This window comes from Opisthocomus hoazin, chromosome 5 (assembly GCF_030867145.1).
Source record: "Opisthocomus hoazin isolate bOpiHoa1 chromosome 5, bOpiHoa1.hap1, whole genome shotgun sequence".
NCBI lineage: Eukaryota > Metazoa > Chordata > Aves > Opisthocomiformes > Opisthocomidae > Opisthocomus > Opisthocomus hoazin.
In genome coordinates this window covers 85,736,821-85,755,858 of record NC_134418.1, presented here as the reverse complement: position 1 = coordinate 85,755,858, position 19,038 = coordinate 85,736,821, and the positions used below count along the sequence as shown (strand labels likewise).

Here is a 19,038-nt window from a genome sequence, read left to right as displayed (position 1 = left end):
GTGAGACCAACGCGTGGTACTCTGTCGTACAGAGCTGTATTTCGTTATAGGTCTGATGAGCAATTGAGTGCTCATAAAAAGTCAATTATAAAAGTAAAGTGATGTCAGTTGGTGGCAATTCTTCTAGCAGATTATACAAAACGATAGGGCTGTCATGCTTCACTTGAAGCAAAAATGCCTTAGAGGTGTGTTTGAAGGCACTCCCAGAAGTTCAAACAAGAGGACAAACAACTTCCTTTCCCAAGGGGCGAGAACTGTCCAAATACGACTGCGGTGAAGATGAATGGTGAACGCTAGGAGTGAATTTGACCCAGAGATGCTATCGTCTTCTGGAAATTCAAAACTTGGGATGTTTGATAATTTTGTTGTTACAATTATTTTTTTAAATTTGGAAATGAAAAATTGCATTGCACAGAACTCAATCATTCAGCTAGCGTGTTTTAGATATTTTGTCTACAAAATGCCATAAAACTAAATACCATGATGTGTTTACCTATAAATAATTCACAACGCAATCACATATTTTAAATAACCTATTTATTTGTAATGGTCTGATTATTTTATATTAAGCAATTATGAACTTCATCTGCCTTTCCTTCTTTATATTTGTATCGAATTGAGATTTAAAATTATTTAAAATTAAAGGTGAATAATAACCTAAGAAGTAGGGTTACAGACATTGTCTGTGTCAGATATCACAGCATCCATCTGAGCTAGACTAATCCAAAGCACCTCATTTGAAGGTCAGGTTCCAGCTTTAACTTGCCTATTAAACACTCTGGGGAGGACTAGGGAGAGCGCGGGTGTTTGAGCAGACAGCAGCACGTGAGGAATGGGAGACAACGCTGGCAAATTGTGGGAGAGGTTTGGGTAAGATGGTCGTTATTCTTCTTCTTTCAGTTCAGTATTCTTCTTCTTTTCAGTTCCCTGCAGAACTGGCAGGGAAGACGCCCTGACCTGCGTCGCAGGTTTGAAATGCTTCAGGGATGCTGAGTCTCCCCAGCCGCTCGGGTGTGACTTGGGAGCCGCTGAACGACGATGGCTCCCGTTGCTCACCTTTATCCCCCGCAGTGGGCACATGGATGAATTTCATCGTGTCCGTTGGCATGCCACCCCTTCTGTAACGCCGCTCCGTTTCTTCGGTGCTGGGTGCTTCGCGGGGGAAAAGGGCTTGCCTTTAAGCACAACCTAGCCAGAGCTTTATCAGAGGTTCTTCCATCGTTTTCGCTGCTGCCACGCAGTACTCTCCAGTGCGTGAGTCATATTAAGTACCAAATAATATTATTGTCACAGGATTTAGTGTAGCTCTGGCCAAAAGAAGAAAAAAAAAGGCCTATAAGGTGACTAAGCTTGGTGACTTCTTTCCAGATAGATTTTTCTTCTTAATAGTGAAAATAAAGCCCGGAGAGTCCTGAGCCAGTCTCTTGAGGTATCTTCCTCAAATGAGTCAAAGCTGGGCCGAGTCCAAAGAGCTACTTCAATACGTAGGGTGCTGGTCCTGTGGTTTAAGGAGAGACCGCTGTAAAAGGCTGAGGTTTTCTGCATCAGCCACGCTATTGACATGCTGAATGCTAGACTTTGAGTAAATATATTGGTGTAAAATCTCTGATCATCCCATCTCCGTTATATCCGTGAGGGTCTCTGTTAACTCTGCAAAAGTAGGACGTCCTTCAGGTTTCTGAAAAGGAAAGCGAAGCATAAATTTATGTGAGCAGATTGGTCAATTGTAGTACCAGACTTCAGAAGATGGTTACAAGTAGATATGAGCTACCACTTCAAAATTACATTTCACTTTATTTGTACAGAAGAAAAGATCAAGTGTATCATTTGAGGGAAAACCGTTCATCTGTTCTTCATGACACCAGCAGTGTGCGTGCAGCCACTTTTCCAAGCATTCTTAAAATTTCGTTATTTCAGTTCTGGACCGGAATTCCTATAGGATTTGTCCCCTGCAATGGGTCACTGGAAAGCGCTACCTCTGAGGAAACCAGGACACTCAGGAATGTTTCCTGGGCTGTTGAAAAGGATCTTGGCTGTTGTGTCATTTGGTGTATTGGAGCTCGGTGGGGAACAAACTCCTGGGTGATGGCAGACAGGAGTAGAGAGAACTCCTCCCTGTCCTCTCTCTGCTGGCTCCATCCGGGTGGATGTGTGCAGGAAGCGAGCTAGATGCAGTTTAGGTCTCAGTCTCTTAAGCCTTTTTTTTTTTACTCAGAGTCTGAAAATACCATGTAGAGTTAAAAGATGGGCAAGCAAGGAGAGGTAGGATAAAGGAGAGAAGAGTAGCAACAAGATTGCCCAACTACTCTCAGTGTATACCTGCCTATTTACATGAAAGCATTGCGGATAAAGGTCTTCTGAAAGTCCCTTTTATCCAAAATTAAAGATTCATTTCTTGTAGACACTAGAGAAGGACCTTAAGGGATTACTCAGATGAAGAAGCTGATGAAATCGGTGTTTTTGTACCAATATAGAAAGAAATAGTTGCTGGAGAAATGGGGAAAGAGCATGAAGTACTAAATCGGAGTGGAGAGGGTGAAAGGGGTGCAGCCTAGGAGCTGTGGTGATGTACAGAGGCACTGATGTACAGCTAAAAATGGGATTTAAAATCCGCACTGTGGGCATCCCCGCGTAGTATATGAACGTGTGAAGGTTATCCTTCCGAGCAGAGCTAGAGAAAGCCATGCACGAAGGAGGGCTGAAGAAGGTATTACACTTGATGCAGCGGAGAAGTGAGACAGCAGCCGCATGTTCCAAACCAGGGATGGGCTAGAAGACCTGTTCTATTGCTGAAGTGCTTTCTTTTTATTGGAGGCAACAGTCAAAAGAAGCAGAGGCTTGTAAACATAGATATGATTTGTAAAAAGCGTAGTGATAGATACTGAGGATGCCACAGATGTGAAATAAGGACTTAATACCTCGGTTTTTGGAGAATCCCTGTATATCCACATTACAAAGGAATAATACTGTATAGTAATGTCACAAGAAAAAAAGGGCAACGAACCTCATGCCAGCAGCTGTACATGACTTCGTACACAGTATGTGATGCCAAACGTGGTCGGTGGAGTCGGTTGCCCTGAGAAATCTCGCGGACGACTTCAGAATTTGACTTGCTCTCAAAAGGCATTTTGCCTTCTGTGAAAACTTCCCACATCAGCACACCTAGAAGTGAACCGGAATATTTAGGACAAAACAAACACCCCGAACCCACAAGCTGTTTAACAACATTCGAAGAACAAAAAACAACCTTGTTTTTTTGTGTATTGAGTAAAGCATGAAAATACGGATAGCCTTAGCTGAAAAAAGACAACCAAAAACATTTTTAACTGAGACAATTCCGCTCTCTTTTAGGTCAGCTAAGGTGGTGGTCCGTGAAACTGAGATGGAGAGAGTCCGGCGGAGGGCTACAAGGATGATGAGGGGACTGGAGCATCTCTCCTACGAGGAGAGGCTGAGGGAGCTGGGCTTGTTCAGCCTGGAGAAGAGAAGGCTGAGAGGGGACCTAATATATACTTACAAATATCTGCAGAGTGGGTGTCAGGAGGACGGGGCCAGACTCTTTCCAGTGGTGCCCAGCGACAGGACAAGGGGCAACGGGCACAAACTGAAGCAGAGGAAGTTCCAGCTGAACACGAGGAAGAACTTCTTCCCTCTGAGGGTGACGGAGCCCTGGCCCAGGCTGCCGAGAGAGGCTGTGGAGTCTCCTTCTTTGGAGATATTCAAGACCTGCCTGGACAAGGTCCTCTACAGCCTACTGAAGGTGACCCTGCTTGGGCAGGAGGGTTGGACTGGGTGACCCACAGAGGTCCCTTCCAACCCCTACCATTCTGTGATTCTGTGATTCTGTAATATACATGTGGCTAAAGGGGTCTTACCAAGAATGCACATTTCAGTCAAATTTTTAGGCACAGAACCTTTCTATTAAAAAACATACTTGTCCCATATAGGCAAGATGTGAAAAATGGGAAGAACTCAGGCCTAAGATAGGTAGCGTCCGTAGGGTTACGCTTGCCTAAATCACATCAGTGGTTTTAGCGAAGCACAGCGCGTTGCACATTAACCCAATGAACTCACCAAATGACCAGACATCTGATTTGCTGCTGTATTTTTTGAAATGGAAGACTTCAGGAGATGACCATTTGATTGGAAACTTGGCACCTGAAGAGCTGATATACTCATCGCCAATGATGTATCTAAAGAAGAACAGGAAACAGTGTATATTCTAATGTTAGGTAAAGGGCAAGCAGTACTGGCAACATTTCCACAGATGGTTTGTAATTCCATAAAAATACAGTGTCGATTTAGAAACAAGGAAATGGTATCACTAGTTTCATATAAAATGCACACACTGGAAGCTATGCACTGAGAGAGATTTCTGTTTAAAAGAATTACTTGAGTTGACCATGAGAAGTATGTTGGAATAAAACATTTTTAAGACTCTCTGTAGGACTGACAGGATGGTTGCTATTGTCATCTTCTGGGTGTGTATATCGGTAGGGAAGATCCCTACGCCATGGGCAGGAAAACCAGCAGCAATAAATAATTGTTGTCTCTTTTGAAAAGAGTCCACCTTTCCAACTGCTTGTACCCAAACACTACTGGCAGAGGGCTACACTTTGTACCTGGTGGGCGGGATCCACTGCCCAGCCTCACAAATATAATTTCTGGCATGTTCTTACAGAATCAACACAGAAAGAAGTGTTCATCATATACAAGACAACAGCTCTGCATGTGCACTGGAAAAGTAGTTTTCTTTGCCCAAGCTTAGAGGAGTTGGCCTCCCAGTTAAGATGAATTTACGTGCCAGATGCAGGCATTTGTAGGGCAACATTTTAAAAGGCTATGAGGCTGATCCCTAACTGCCTACAAGCTCTGTGCACGTCTTCCCAGTATGAGCGTTCCTGAGCGGACAACAGACGTGCAGTATGCAGCATCTGTTCCCACAAAAAGCATAACGCAAAGGCACCTTTTCAAGCACCTTGTAAAGGAGGCCCCATTACGAGAAATCGTCTCGTTGTCTCCCTTTTTTCGGTGCAGGCACGGAAAGGTGAGAGGTTGTTGGGTAAGGAGTGTATGAAATAACAGTACAAAATAACCAGTAGAGGTAGTTGTGTGAGGTCTGCATAGTGAGACTGTGATCCTGTCACCTCTCCATGGTCTCCCGAGGAGAGTGAGTGCTTGTCCTAGAGCCACACCACTGGGTCTCCATGTTTTGGCAGCGCTGAGCCATTCAGGTCCATCATTCTCAGCCTGGATGCTGAGAGCGCTTTGGTCTCTCACTGGTCTTTCTGGTACCTTTGGATGAGTCCAAGCTCACCTGCCCCCAGAGTGAGCCAACTCAGTCTACTCATCCAGCAGAAGAACCAGCCAGGAAAACACAGTGCTTTGTGCCGGGCTTGCGAGGGGAAGGAGGGAAGGAGCGAGCCAACCCCTGGGGCAGCAGTCGGTCCTTCGGCCAGCCCCGCTGTGGAATCCCGCACGTCTCTGGGGGAAGGCTGCGAGGGCAGAGCCACGCTTCTCCATAAACGCACCACGTGTCAGCGGGCGTTTTGCTTTCTTTTCGTTAGGCTGGTCCTCTCACCAAGCAGAAAAACCACTTCCCTGCTAGAGCAGGGCTCAGTGCCCTTCCTACCCGTCCTCCCCACCTCCTGCCTGCCCGACACAGCCACTGCCACCTCTGTCCCCGGGGACTTTATGACCTCCCCGCTGCTCAGAAATGGGGGGAACTTCTTTCTTCAAGCTTCCGCAGCCCTGTGCTCGCTGGGCGTTCCTCTGCCCGCGAGCTACCTCTGAAGTTCACCAGGCGCTTTGTTTACCTGTCTTACCCTCACCCATAACCAAGAGGAGGACACGGCATCCATTTCGTGGCACAACAGCTAAACAACATTATGATTTTCGTCAGAATTCAAAAACTGGCCGCGGTGGGATTCCCCAAATCAGCGAGGCAAGCAATGGGGTCAACTCTGGTCACGCCGCAGCTGACGGAGAGCAGGGACTCACTAAACCCGCGCCAGTGGCCTCGTACCTCGCCATGCCGAAGTCGGACACTTTCACGATGCGCTCGGCGCTGACTAAACAGTTTCTTGCAGCCTGGGGAAAATGAGAGAAACATCTAAAATCTGTGCTAAAGCATTTTAAGAAAAATACAATGGCTGATTATTTTTGTTACAGCTCATACTGTTTATATTCTAACAGGAGATGAGTGTCTTGCTCAAAAATAAGTGAGTTTCTGTCTCTGAGTCAGTGAACACATTTTGCTACTGTGTAGTTACACATACATAGCATAAATCAGCTTAAATGCATGTAGTAGGAGTTGTGATATTTTTACATATTCCTGCAGAGTAAAAGAAATGTTCGGCTGCAGAGACTAGTTATCGAAGCAGGGATTTCCCTGAACACTAGCGTTAGGATGCTCACTGTGACTTTTTAAAAATGTTTTGTGATTTTTTTTTCATGGCAGAAGTCAGGAACTCCTTGGAAATTGTCAAGATTTTACATTTCTTCAGGCAGCTAGGGAGAAGAGAAGGAAGGTTTCCTCTCTGCATCCAGATGTGAGCATTGAACAAAATGCGGAGCAAGGAAACAAGCTCCGCTCCTGTGGTTCCCTGTGTGTGAGGGGTGGGGCAGAAAAGCCACCCAGATATCCCAGCATCAAGATATGGCAGTGGGGAGCAGAAAAAAATGTAGACAGCAGAAGATTTTGTTTTAAAAAAGCTCCAAAAGCCTCATTGTTGCTGACCTTTTGTATTGCTGTGATTATGGTTGTGTTGTGATATCACTGCTTGAGACTCTTGTATTGAGATGTCCTAACGCCGGCCTGCCCCATGCTAACATCCCAGTTTTCTCTGACTTCTCTCAACCACCAGGTAGTTTTTCCAGCTGTCCACAGACAAAACAACAGCTGAGAAGTTTTGGTTTACAGGCAGGAAAACACTGTTGACTTGCTGGATCCTGCAGGGCTGAAGTCTTACAGGACACCTTAGTGTCCCATAAAATGCAGCGGCGTGTTCTATACTGCCAGCATTTACCAAGAACTTTAGAAAACCTATTGTACTTACTAAATCACGGTGAATAAAGCTATTTCTTTCGAGGTGTTCCATCCCTTCGCACACATCCTGGCACATGCTCAGCAGCACGTCTCTGCTGAGTTTCCCTCGCCGTTGCCGAAGGTAGTTGAGCAGGCAGCCGTTCTCCATGAATTCGGTCACAACGTAGAGAGGCTTCTGACACGTGCACACTCCGTAAAGCTGGACCAGCTTCGGGTGGGAGAGTTTCCTGTTCAAAATCGCATTTGAGACAGGCAATGAGTTGTCCTTGGCAGGTAACTGGACCTTTGAGCCTCGTGATGGCTTTGAAAAATACTTTCAGTAATTGATAACGTTATTCAATTGAACTGGCCTCAGAGTTACCCCACTATCTAACACATTTCTGCCTATAATTTCCTCCAGAAAGTTCACTCCTGGAATTCATAACAGTTCATCAGTTATAGAAATGCAATGAATGCGAAACCTGATTTGGATGATGTGAAATGGAAAGGTCTCGTTATGCCTGGCTTTCGGGCAGGGGTGATGACCCTGCAAGGGTTCTTCTCTGTTGGTCTGTGCCAACACCTGGTCTGAATACTTTCCGAATTCGCAAAATTAGCAGAAATGGTAAGACCGTTTCTCAGAATCTTTAGTGGGCTATGAGCTCTGCCAGTGGTCTGAGAAGCAATGATTAATGGATGAAAGAATAGTTAGAATCATAGAAAGTTTTGGGTTGGAAGGGACCCCTAGAGGTCATCTAGTCCAACACCCCTGCAAACAAGCAGGGACACCGCTAACCAGATCAGGTTGCTCAGAGCCCTGTCCAACTTGGTCTTGAATGTTTCCAGGGATAGTTGTAGGAGCACGTTTGTTTATCAGCACATTTACTCCCTACAGCGCAAGGCAGTGCACCTTCTAAAGAAAGATTCTGCTGATGGGTGCCACTGCTGCAGTCTGGTTCAGATTTTCATATCTTCTGTCCTGCACATCCACCATTCCCATCAAACTGGCTTTGTCTGTTTATCTCAAATGCAATTAAGACCAATTCATTTCTTGGTCATCTCAATGGCAATTATCAGATATAACAGCTTTTGTACTTACATCATCACCTTGGCCTCCTCGATGAAATCATCTTCTGACATTGCACCTTCGTTGATTGTTTTGATGGCGACCTTGATGGTTGCTTTCCATTTACCGAGCTGAACGACGCCAAACTGCCCGCGCCCAAGTTCTTTCATGAACGTCAGTTCAGATGGGTTTAATTGCCACTCCTCTGTAAAAACCACCCAACATGTTACAACAGTCAGGTCAGCTTTCCTGAACCGTGCTCCAGGACACGTGTCTTGCTATTTGCAGTTAATGCACGCAGCGTAACATCACGGCTGTTCATCAGCTATAACATGGGTTTAAAATATCTGAAAATTTCCACGTGCTCCTATATGTTTATATGTAAATATTATTTTATGGCTTGTAGGATGTGATGAGTTTTTAAATTGCTTAATGTAGGCGTGTCTGAGGCTTGAAGATAAGGCAAGGTTTTAATTTTGATTAGATATGAGATCTTTTTTTGGCAGTATGATATGTGATGTGTTTAACTCTGGACAAGTTCCGGGTGAATAGCATAGCTACAGAAATAGTTACTGGCTGTAACAACCAGAATATTCCAGCCTTTCAGAAATACTGAGCCTGGAGATTCATGGCCACATACACAGAGAAGACACAGGACTTTGGAGGTTCCAATCAGCCAGATAATATTAACTTCCTCATCGATATGCCAAAACTGGAATTTGTTGCTTATTTTCTAATATGGTATTATTACCATTCTTATTTCTAAAACTTGCAGAGCTGACAAAGAATATCTTCCCCATAACTAATATTCATTTCAATTTCCTAAGCATTTCAATACATCAAATAGCCTTTGAAAAGCTATTAAATATATATTTGAGTCTTGGGCCCACTTACGAAAGCCCAGCTAGCTCTGAAACACACTGGTGGTGGTAACAGAAACACAACAGCCGCTAAACAGAAGGACTCGAGTCAGGTGTCTCATTTGGTTCTGACGCCTCACGAGGAAATGAGTGTCTGTTTCTGGTGAAAATGCGTCGGTTTGTGTGTTTCTCATTACCGGGAACTTTCACAGGGACAACTTCCTTACTAACTGGGCAAATGTGATCAAAATGCTTGCCTAGACAGATACCTAAATCTCCACCAAAACAAGATAAAAAAATTTACCGTGACTAAACCCTGCTGCTGCTGGTGGAGAGTATCCGGTTGATCCAACGGGATGTCGGAGACGAGTGATAAGACCTGTAGAGGACAAAGCAACAATAACCAATTACCCCATTTTAAAGTATGCTATATCATACCTCTTCTCAAAAAAAAATATTTAGAATCTGATTTACAATTCTTATTTCTTGAAGTTACTTTTTAGTACAGCTTGTTTGGATCAAACACTACAGTGAAGAGAGATGGAGGAAGGCTATTCAATAGCGGCCCAGCTACAGAAGTAGCTATGTTTTCATACAACCCAAAGTGACACTGCTGCTTGTTTGTGTGATGTTAGTGATCTGAAATAATACTACATGAGTGCTGCAATACTACATCACCCGCTCGAGAGGTCTCTTCCAACATGATTTCTCAGGGTTGTTTCCTATTACAAGAGATGTAGTGTGTCTGTCATTCATTTTCATTGACTTCATGAGCGAACAGCACCAGTGAGCAGCTCCCTCACCAAGAACTCCCTGCATTCATTCTTTCATTTTTCCCGCTGTTATATGCCGGTCCCTTCCTACTTTGTGGCTTTCCTACAATCCCCCCCTCTCAGGCAAAAGGCTCTGTCCATCCCTGCATCTTCCTTCCTTCCTCAGTAGCGCGAGGGATCTCTGTGTGCTTTCCCATCGCCATTCATTCAGGTAAAACCATTTTATATTGTATTAAAATGATGAGTAGAACCAAGATGAAAAGCATGTTCTACTGCTAAAAATTATAAAAGGCTGCTGTCAGCCAACGGTTAGAGGTGGCTGACTCTGGTAGGCTGCAAATCGATGTTAGAGAGTCCTTGTGCTCCCTGATTCTGCCTTTGATTGTTTGTGGGGCGGGGGTTTTTTTGCCAAAGTCAGTGAAATGCTGCCTGCTGACGCATAGCATGGCTCCTGTTTTTCTTAGATTGCATGCATGCAAGTCGCAGCGTTGTGGGCAAGGAAAGAACTATGATCAAATCTCATATAAGTCACATCATGGAGTCAAATATGAACCATGAAAATAGAGAGAAGGTAAATACATTAGGCTCCTAGCTTTGTAAAATCCATTTAATTCACATAAATGAGTTTGGGACTTTCACTTCCCCCACGGTATATGCACACTGCAGCTGCGACTTTGGCAGAAAGGCCCATGGCAGGTTTGAATTCGTTAGCAATAGAAAAGCTTGTTTCTATTTTTATAAGGAAAATATCAGAGGAAGAGTGATTTCCAACCTCTCAAAGTCCTGAGGAGCTTCAAATCGTCAGTTATAAAGCCGTGTCAGCTTACACGGGTTACCTGCAGCGTTGTGTCGATGATACTCGATGAGTTCAGGAACAGATGAAAAGAGATATTTTTCTGCTACGTAATATTGTCCCAAGTGGTTTCTCTTAATTTGATAATGTCGAATGTCTCCATTATGGCTTCTGAAACCAACAAAGGATTATAATTTTCAATAAAAATAATTTATGCTATAAATCTGATTAAATTTTACTTGAAAAAGGTGCACAGAAAAATCTGAAACTTGAGATACAATTCTCTGCTTAAAATGGCTGTGTGTAGGTGGGATGTTGTTTCAGGTGGGAAAAAAAAAGACTCCTGGAGTGGATCTCTCTCCCAGCTTTGGGACATATTGCACAATGGTTTTTACTGTAGAAGTATTTAGCCTCGTATCATTGCATCCGTAAGACATAGCTGTAGCACTTAACAGCTGCTCCTCCCAATTTGGCATTTCTTTGAATCTAAGCTTTCAAAATTAAAATGCTCTTCATACCCAAAAATTTAAAAACATATTAATGTATGCTGTGAGATTAAATTTTCTGTTCTGCTTCTCCAAAGTCTCTTCATTGGTGCTTTTATTTGAGAAGTTTCCTTTTCTGTATTTCTCCACACTATCTGTCTGTCTTGGTTTCGAGGCAGCTCAAGGGGGATGAAGTCAATGCTGAAGGTGATTGCTAATGAGGGAGGAAGCAAATCCTGCTGCAGTCCCCGGGCAAAAGCAGTCAGACTGCTCAATGAGGAGATCAGATGATTTTAGGAGAAAACAGGGATGTTTTGGGACAGCAGAGCTGCAGAGAAGGGAAGCCGTCTGGTGTGGTGGCCGAAGGCTGGGGTGGGGTGGCAGCCACAGCGCTTGACATGGCTAGAGAGGCAAGCAGCTGCTTGTTGTTTGTGTTACGCAGGTGGGATGCACAGCCTTTGGAGCAGATTATTTGAGGACCTCAACGAGTGCAGTTGATCTTGTCCTGGCAGGGCATCTGCACCCCGACTCCCAGATCCACTGCCCACCGTCCTCCTTTCTGCATGTGGGGAATGGAGGTTGCACACGAACAGCACCTCGGTGGTTCACAGCTCCTGTCCAACCCACCCACTGAACCCGAGGAGTTTGGGGGAAGCTCCTCCTTCACCTCTTGTTGCCAACCCAACCACTCCGAGCAACTCACCCTTTAGCCAGCGAATACACGGACAGCGTAAGGAGTCCCTGCTGACTCGAATCTCTGACAACAAATGCACCTTCTTTGGACTGAAAAGAAATCCAAGTAGAGTTATTTTCTGCTTCTGAGCTTGAATAATCCTCCCTTGAGATAGGACTTGCAGCTGATTACCGACTTCTGTGAAATGCCCATGATTGCTTGGGAGGGAGATAAAGCAGTGGAGAGCAGGAATTCGTAGCTAGATACATAGCAGAGCAAAATTAACCAAGGGAAAACACAAAGTGCCAGACAATTTCTTGGAGTTAAATAATTTAGCTGAATTATATTCTTCAGTGTGAAGTAGTGAAAACGCTTTGATTTCTTAAAAAAATCAAATTTTACAAATCACTAGGAAAAAAAATACTGTAAAACAGTTTTGTCACCTGAGATGTTCTCTGGTCAACCTTGCCCAAGCCCAGTGTCAGTCCTTGAGCAAAGACCTAGTGAGTTTAGCTGAGTCAGGCACTTTGGTAACTGGTGGGGGGTAGAACGCAGTATGGATTGTTTGTTCTATACATAAGGAGGGCACAGGGGTTTTGCTGAGCTCTGCCACCTCGCTGACTTACTCAGTTCACGGATTGAAACACGGATCTTTGGTGTTTTCATATGAAAGACAAGCACAATAAGCCACGTGCAATTCAGCTTGTCTGGTGTGGAAAATCTGCATAGAATTTGCTGGGGCTACACCTTAAAACTCTGAAGTCTGGATAGTCTGCACTGTACACTTACTCCAGAAAGCTTTATTTTATTTTTACTACTTTATTTTAAAGTAGTCTCTCCTACTGCATACCAAACAGATTTGGATTTGACTGTGGTAACGCTTGTGATGCCTCTACTGACAGATTTTGCTAGATATCGTTAGCTCTTTGTAGAAGCAGAGTTACCTTCTGGCGCAAAAGAAGTTCTGCCTGGCTTCTGTTTATGTTTTTGCAGTACCACCTGCAACAAGGAGATAACCTATACTTTAATTTCAGTCAGTTAAAAATTAATGTTTGCTCTGTTTCAAAAACTAATCCATCTTAATAGTTGCACTATTCCCAGTCCAAAAACCTGAATGAAACTATTGTTGTATAAAAGCATCTCTTAATTTGGAATGACTTTGTTAGACCATTGTAATTCACAGAATCCCAGACTGGTCGGGGTTGGCAGGGACCTCTGTGAGTCACCCAGCCCAACCCCCTGCCCAAGCAGGGTCACCCAGAGCAGGCTGCACAGCACCGCGTCCAGGCGGGTCTGGAATATCTCCAGAGAAGGAGACTCCACAGCCTCCCTGGGCAGCCTGGGCCAGGGCTCCGTCACCCTCAGAGGGAAGAAGTTCTTCCTCATGTTCAGCTGGAGCTTCCTCTGCTTCCGTTTGTGCCCGTTGCCCCTTGTCCTGTTGCTGGGCACCACTGAACAGAGTCTGGCCCCATCCTCCTGACCCCCACCCTGCAGATATTTAGAGGCATTTCTAAGGTCCCCTCTCAGCCTTCTCTTCTCCAGGCTGAACAAGCCCAGCTCCCTCAGCCTCTCCTCGTAGGAGAGATGCTCCAGTCCCCTCCTCATCCTCATAGCCCTCCGATGGACTCTCTCCAGTAGCTCCTCATCTTTCTGGAACTGGAGAGCCCAGAACTGGACACACCCATTCACTGTGATTAAATATGAACTCAAACAAAAGAACACCCAGGAAAGATTTATGCCAAACTGTGATGAAATTTACAGTCCTGCTCACTGCATCTGGCCTCTCTGCTCTAGAATTTCACGGAATGTTTCTCTTTTCTCCAGTAAATTAGGTTGAAGTAACTGGAATTAGCTTCTAGTCAGTTAATTATATGTTCACATCAGGAAGAGATCAGAACAGAGAAACACGACGTAGTGAGCCTGCAGAAGTGGGAAACATCTGGGTTCTGACATGGTGATTCATGCAAATCAAGGTTGTTGGAGTGCTCAGTGTTTGTAACTTGATGTTACACTCTGAGCAGATAGTTCCAAATCAAAGTGGTTGATTCATTCTAAGAGTAGCGTTTTGTAACAAGAAAAGAGAGCTTTCAATAAACACCTGTTCGTGTCTAATAAAGACTGAAGAATCGAGCACTAAAATGTATCACTGCAATCCATTTTCAGAAAAGAAAGCACAATTATCATTTTCAAGGGTACTTACTCATATGTTTCTAAGTTACTTTTCTTGTTCTCAGTAACGTAGTTGCTGGGAATTAAACCTTCATTCCTGAAACAACACATTGGGGATAATGTTATTGTACAGTGTAAAATACTAACAGGGTTAAGATACACATCTGCCTTTCGTTGAATTACAAAGGTTCCTTGCCCTATGGGCTACGTCGTTAGATATCAAATCCCAATGTGGGAACTGAATAGCAGCCTGAGTTCATTCATCCCAGGCACAATTTTTCTGCCCCACAACTGTAAACGGCTACTGAAATGAAAAAGTATACCTGGGATAGGTATTTATAGAGCGTGAGAGCCGCATGTCGATAAACATTTTCAAGTCAAATCAAAAGAAAATGCAGAAAAAAATATATATATCTCTTCTGAACCAGAAGCCACCATTTTCATTTCTAGCCTACACAAAGCTTTTGTATGAAGAAGTATGAAGTGTGTGCTTGCATGTATATAGAGAATAATCAGTGTACTCTTGCTGCAAATATGAGTTGAGAAAAATATTTTTAAGTATTTAAAGGAGAAATCTGAATGAAAAGGAGACAGTTACTGTATAAAACATTCCCAACATCAGAGTACAAGATACACTGAAGAAAATGCAAAGGAGAAGGGGGAACGACTCGACGCAAACATAAACGTGGAAAGAACCCTATCTGAAGTTATTTAGCTCTCTAAAACCTCTAGGGATTTGGGATCAGGGATTTTGTTTCAGGCACATGTCTTAATAATCTCTGTGGTCTTTATGAAGTGTTTACACACGCACACTACATTGTAAAGCACTGGAAGTGTGGCAAGCTGGGTTTGCACATGGCTCGGAGCCTAGGGATTCACATGGTCTGAAGTACATGAACACGAGACTGAAGGAGATGCCCACTCTCTTACCCTTGTTGGTCTCTTGCCTTCCACCAGTGGGGATCATACTGTTCGAGGATAATGTATTCTTCTGACTTCCTGAGCGGTAAATCCGAGGGTCCTCTAGCAAAATAGTCATAGAGTGCAATAACTTTAGGTTTTTTGGTGTAGTCTTCCAAGGCCTCGGCAGGTAGAGGAGGTAACGGCTTGTTCTTTGACCGCAATTGCCTCTTACGCTAGTGAAAAAAAAGTATCTTTTATAATTAGTCATTTCTCCCTACTATTTCTTGCTTAATTCCCCTGCTATTATACCATCTCAGTAACTAGAAAGAACTCATCGTGGTCATTACTTCCCCTTGTAAGGCACTGTCACCTCATCACTTGTAAAACAGTGAGGCGTATGTTTGAGTAGTTTGTTGTAGGAGCATGACAGTGGAAAGTACAGTGAATAATAAACAAGCCATCTACCTAATTGGGGTGACTTCTACATGGTACAAATGCTGGGACAGCTCCTCAGCTGGTGTAAAAGCAGAGCAGCGTTGAAGTCAGTGGAGTTACAAGGTCTGGAGATTTGGTCATTTATCTGGAGAGCTAACAGGGAGGGCACCACAGAGTTCCTGCTCAAATTGGCAGGAGCATAGTCCTTTTCTTTTGCATCAGGTTAGGTTCTAGCTTCGCACTTAAATGCTTTGAAAGCTCAGATTAATTCAGCTTAGATCTAGTAAAACTGAGGTGGAAGTTTCTTGTGCCAGCTGAGCAGGGTGAGCTTACATCTACCCAACAACTCCATCCTGCTCTTCCCACCTCCATCACCCAGACCCAAAAGTGGGAGAAGGAATCACCTCGTCCATGACAGAGAGCTTGGGAAACCTCACTGTGGCCCTCTGTTTACCTCAGTATGAATCTTCAGATACCTTTACTCTAATTTTTATGCCACAAAGGACACTACATGCTCCAGAGTGAGTTAGTCCTCTGCTTGGTCTGGTGCTGAGCCACCATACGGGACACCACCTCAATTCTCTCTTCTCACCTGCTGAAACATTACTTACCCTGCACTTCCACGTAGATGCATAGGAAACATCTGGCTGTGAGGCCGAGTACTGGGTCACCAGGCCAGTGTCAGGGTCCAGGTTCATTTTTGTTCTCATTGCTCTGATTTTGAAAAACATGAAGTATTTGTGTGAATACATAACTGCAAATATTCCCATAAAAACATTCACAGATATATATGCCTTCCTTCATTAGGGGCGTGCAGGGTAGAGTGTCTTTAGACTTCTGCATAATCAGCAGTTCCACCAAAAATAGAGGGATTTTAAGAAGTCCTTTACGTGCAGATATTTTTGATCGTCCTAACTGCTGAGAAGCTGAAGCATTTCACGTACCTTTTTTGCACCGTGTAGCAGCAGCAGCAGCAGAACACCGACTGGATGGTGTGATCTGTGAACAAGAACATTTTCCATGATTTGCAGTGTTCCTGTTTGTTTGTTTACAAGACTTACAGAACTAAGGACTACCACGTGGGCTCAGCCCCATTATTGGCTCTGCCTTGCTGTCAGACAGCTGGCAAAGCGTGAAAGCTGAATTTGCACCCACCAAAGACGGCAGACCTTTCCTGTCGCCCCAGCTGTTTGCTCCTACTGTCTCCCTTACAACATCTTAGCAATTATGAGGCCATGTGCTGAGTCAAATCAGCTCACTAAATCAGAAAGAGAAAAAAAGACCTTGTCAGCCAGATCAGTACCAATCTGACTGATCTGACACCGCCCCACACGAGCTCTAACCAACGCAAGCAAAAGGATGAGAACATCATCAGGGACAGGAGGTGAGCTGTCCCCTTCAGCAATGGCAAAACCACACTTGCATGAACAAGTTTTTTCTTAGTGTGTGCTTTATTAAAGGAGACATGCTACATTCAGTTCTTTGAATTAATAGTGATTTTCCTGTTTCTGTTGTAGCCATTAACATAATATATGCATTAACCCAGGTTTAAATGCTTTTAAGGTGTGCTTTACACTTATGCGCCAAGTGGTTGATAACCCAGAGATAAATACATTGGACACGCCATCACATACGTCATACATTTACAGAGAAATCCATCTAGTGTATCTTGTATGAGCAGCAGATATGGCATTAAATAGGTTGGAAGGCATTGAGAAGACCTGAACGAGGTAAATAAATGGTTGACATCTGCTCTGGTCCACGTCTGCTCAGGCTGAGACCTGCTTTCCCCAGCTTGTGTTCCCATGGCAGTTTAAGCCAAGCTGTGGCAGCTATGGACCCGTCCCCGGTCCCTCTGCTCATCTCCTCTCCAACGGAGTGAGCCGGGATGCTAAACCAGTGGGGAATCGCTCTTGGCTGAGTTGGGTCCTCAAACTATCTCCCCCGTCATGCATGGCCAGCGGGCGAGAGGGCAGCAGCACCAGCCAGCCGGGCTCCGGCTCTCGGGTGCGACAAATGTTCTCCAAGGAAGGACAAGAGCCAGGCATGCAGAGACAAGGCCCCAGTCATGCCCAGCTGCTCTGACAGAAAATAAACTTTATATCCCACTCCAATGAGTCCTGAGTTTTCTCTGCCACAGAGGTCACAGTACAAAAAAAAGCGTCAGAAAGTTATTGGAAATAGAGTGTCTGAGGTCTTGGTATTTTATTGTTTCATCTTTCACAAGGTGTGTCTTTCTCCAACCAATTTCGTTTTTCTCTCATGGCGTTCTTGGCTTCTTGATCCTAGTGACTTAATCCCACCTGGGATAAGTAGGACATCCCTTCTGGTGTCCCGTAAGACCTTCTGCCAGTGCCTGCTACCAACGCGTCAGCCAAGTGTGCGGAGAGTACACATCCTAGCACGCAAAACGTTAAGCGACCTTCCAACGCAATGAAAATGTAATTGTTTTCTCTAGAAACATACCTAATTTAGCAAATCCTGAACTAATGAAAGAAAGGAGAATGTCAGATGTCAGAAAGGTAAGACCAGAACTAGTTCTTAGCTGGAAGCGAAAGAGACCTGTCTCGCGTGTGTTTTGGTTAGAGTATTTATCTTGAAAGCCGTGGGGCAATTCCCCTGAGACTGTTGCATCCTGTGAAGAGCCCGTCGTGTGGGAAGCCAGCGAACCCACGTTCATCACCAGGCACTGTCAACTGTCTGATAAAAACCTTTCCGCTGACTGCTGTGCAAACCGCGGCGACTGCCAATACCCACGCCAGCTGACACCGGCGGGTTTCTTTAAAGAGACCGGGCTGAAAAGACACGGGCGGTGCAATTTATTGGCTGCAGAATTTTCCAGTGTACATGAAACTGTCCCGGAGCAGTTTAAAATCATAGTGGCTGGCCCGAACACGGTCTCCAGCCTTGTTTTACCACAGGGTTGAGATTAATGCTCTAGGTAAGAACAAGCTTGGAAAGAAAATGGCTTTTTTAAAAGTCAGCTGGGAATTATTTCTAGTTTATTAAAGTTGCTTTTTTGTTCCCCCAAAACCCCCGTAATTCACGAGTAAAGTAGTGTCACAGTGCTAAGGAGTGAGTGTCTCCAAAGCAGTATTAATTAGTGCCCTGGAAGCACACTGCATGACAGCGTGTTCTTGCACCTACTGTCTTTTGAGGAGCTTATGGCAACTCCGTTAGAAAAAGTGCATTTAAAATCACGTGCTGCTTACCAAACCTTCCCAAAGATCTTGGAAAGGAGTTGTGTTTGTCCCCAGACCTAGACTGTGTTAGGTCCCCATTGCTTTTTATAATCACTTCTGTGTTTCATAAACACCGCAGGTGAAAAAATTCTTGGGTTTCCTTCACTTCAGCCAGTGCCACGAAGTTTAATCGATGTACAAAAAGGAATAGGACATTTGAAAGCTTGTCTGCTTCTGATCAAACCGTCTGGTCTAATTAAATAGATTCTTCCTTGCCAGACAACTTGCTCTCCTTAGAGTACACTCATCAGAAATCTTTAGAAGCAGCACGGCGGAGTTTCAACGTGATGTAAGAATGATCTTCTAAGCAGATTTTAAAGTTTTGGCTGTTAGCACAAGCATGAGGAGTTCAGATTGATGTTATGGACATGTAATTCTGTCGTGCTTTTCGTTATGAGCCCATCAACTTGAATAAATCTATAGCGTAAGCTCAGGAATCCTTTTCACCCTCAGTGAATTTTATGCGTGCTCTGTTAACGGAAGCTTTTTGTGTTTGACCCCCCCTTTACTATGCCAAAAGCAATTAGCAATAAATGAATGTACATGATGCTTTTTAATATCGTATATGCTTGCGGAGTTTTAAGTGTTTAGTCTCTTGTCCTGTCCGTGGAA

The 19,038-nt window shown here is 44.2% G+C and overlaps 1 protein-coding gene across 1 annotated transcript; it reads right to left on the bottom strand.

The window, feature by feature from the left end:
• Positions 1 to 1,595: 1,595 nt before the first annotated feature.
• On the bottom strand, positions 1,596 to 16,199 carry LOC104331893 (tyrosine-protein kinase TXK). Its single transcript, XM_009937239.2, has 14 exons — positions 16,129 to 16,199; positions 15,796 to 15,898; positions 14,777 to 14,982; positions 13,878 to 13,943; positions 12,622 to 12,676; positions 11,708 to 11,787; positions 10,563 to 10,690; positions 9,258 to 9,332; positions 8,127 to 8,298; positions 7,059 to 7,275; positions 6,026 to 6,090; positions 4,075 to 4,193; positions 3,005 to 3,162; positions 1,596 to 1,678 (listed from the first exon to the last, which is right to left on the bottom strand). The coding sequence occupies exons 1-14, from the start codon at positions 16,197 to 16,199 to the stop codon at positions 1,610 to 1,612; spliced, it is 1,584 nt and encodes a 527-aa protein (XP_009935541.2). The 3' UTR covers positions 1,596 to 1,609.
• Between the last annotated feature and the right edge of the window lie 2,839 nt (positions 16,200 to 19,038).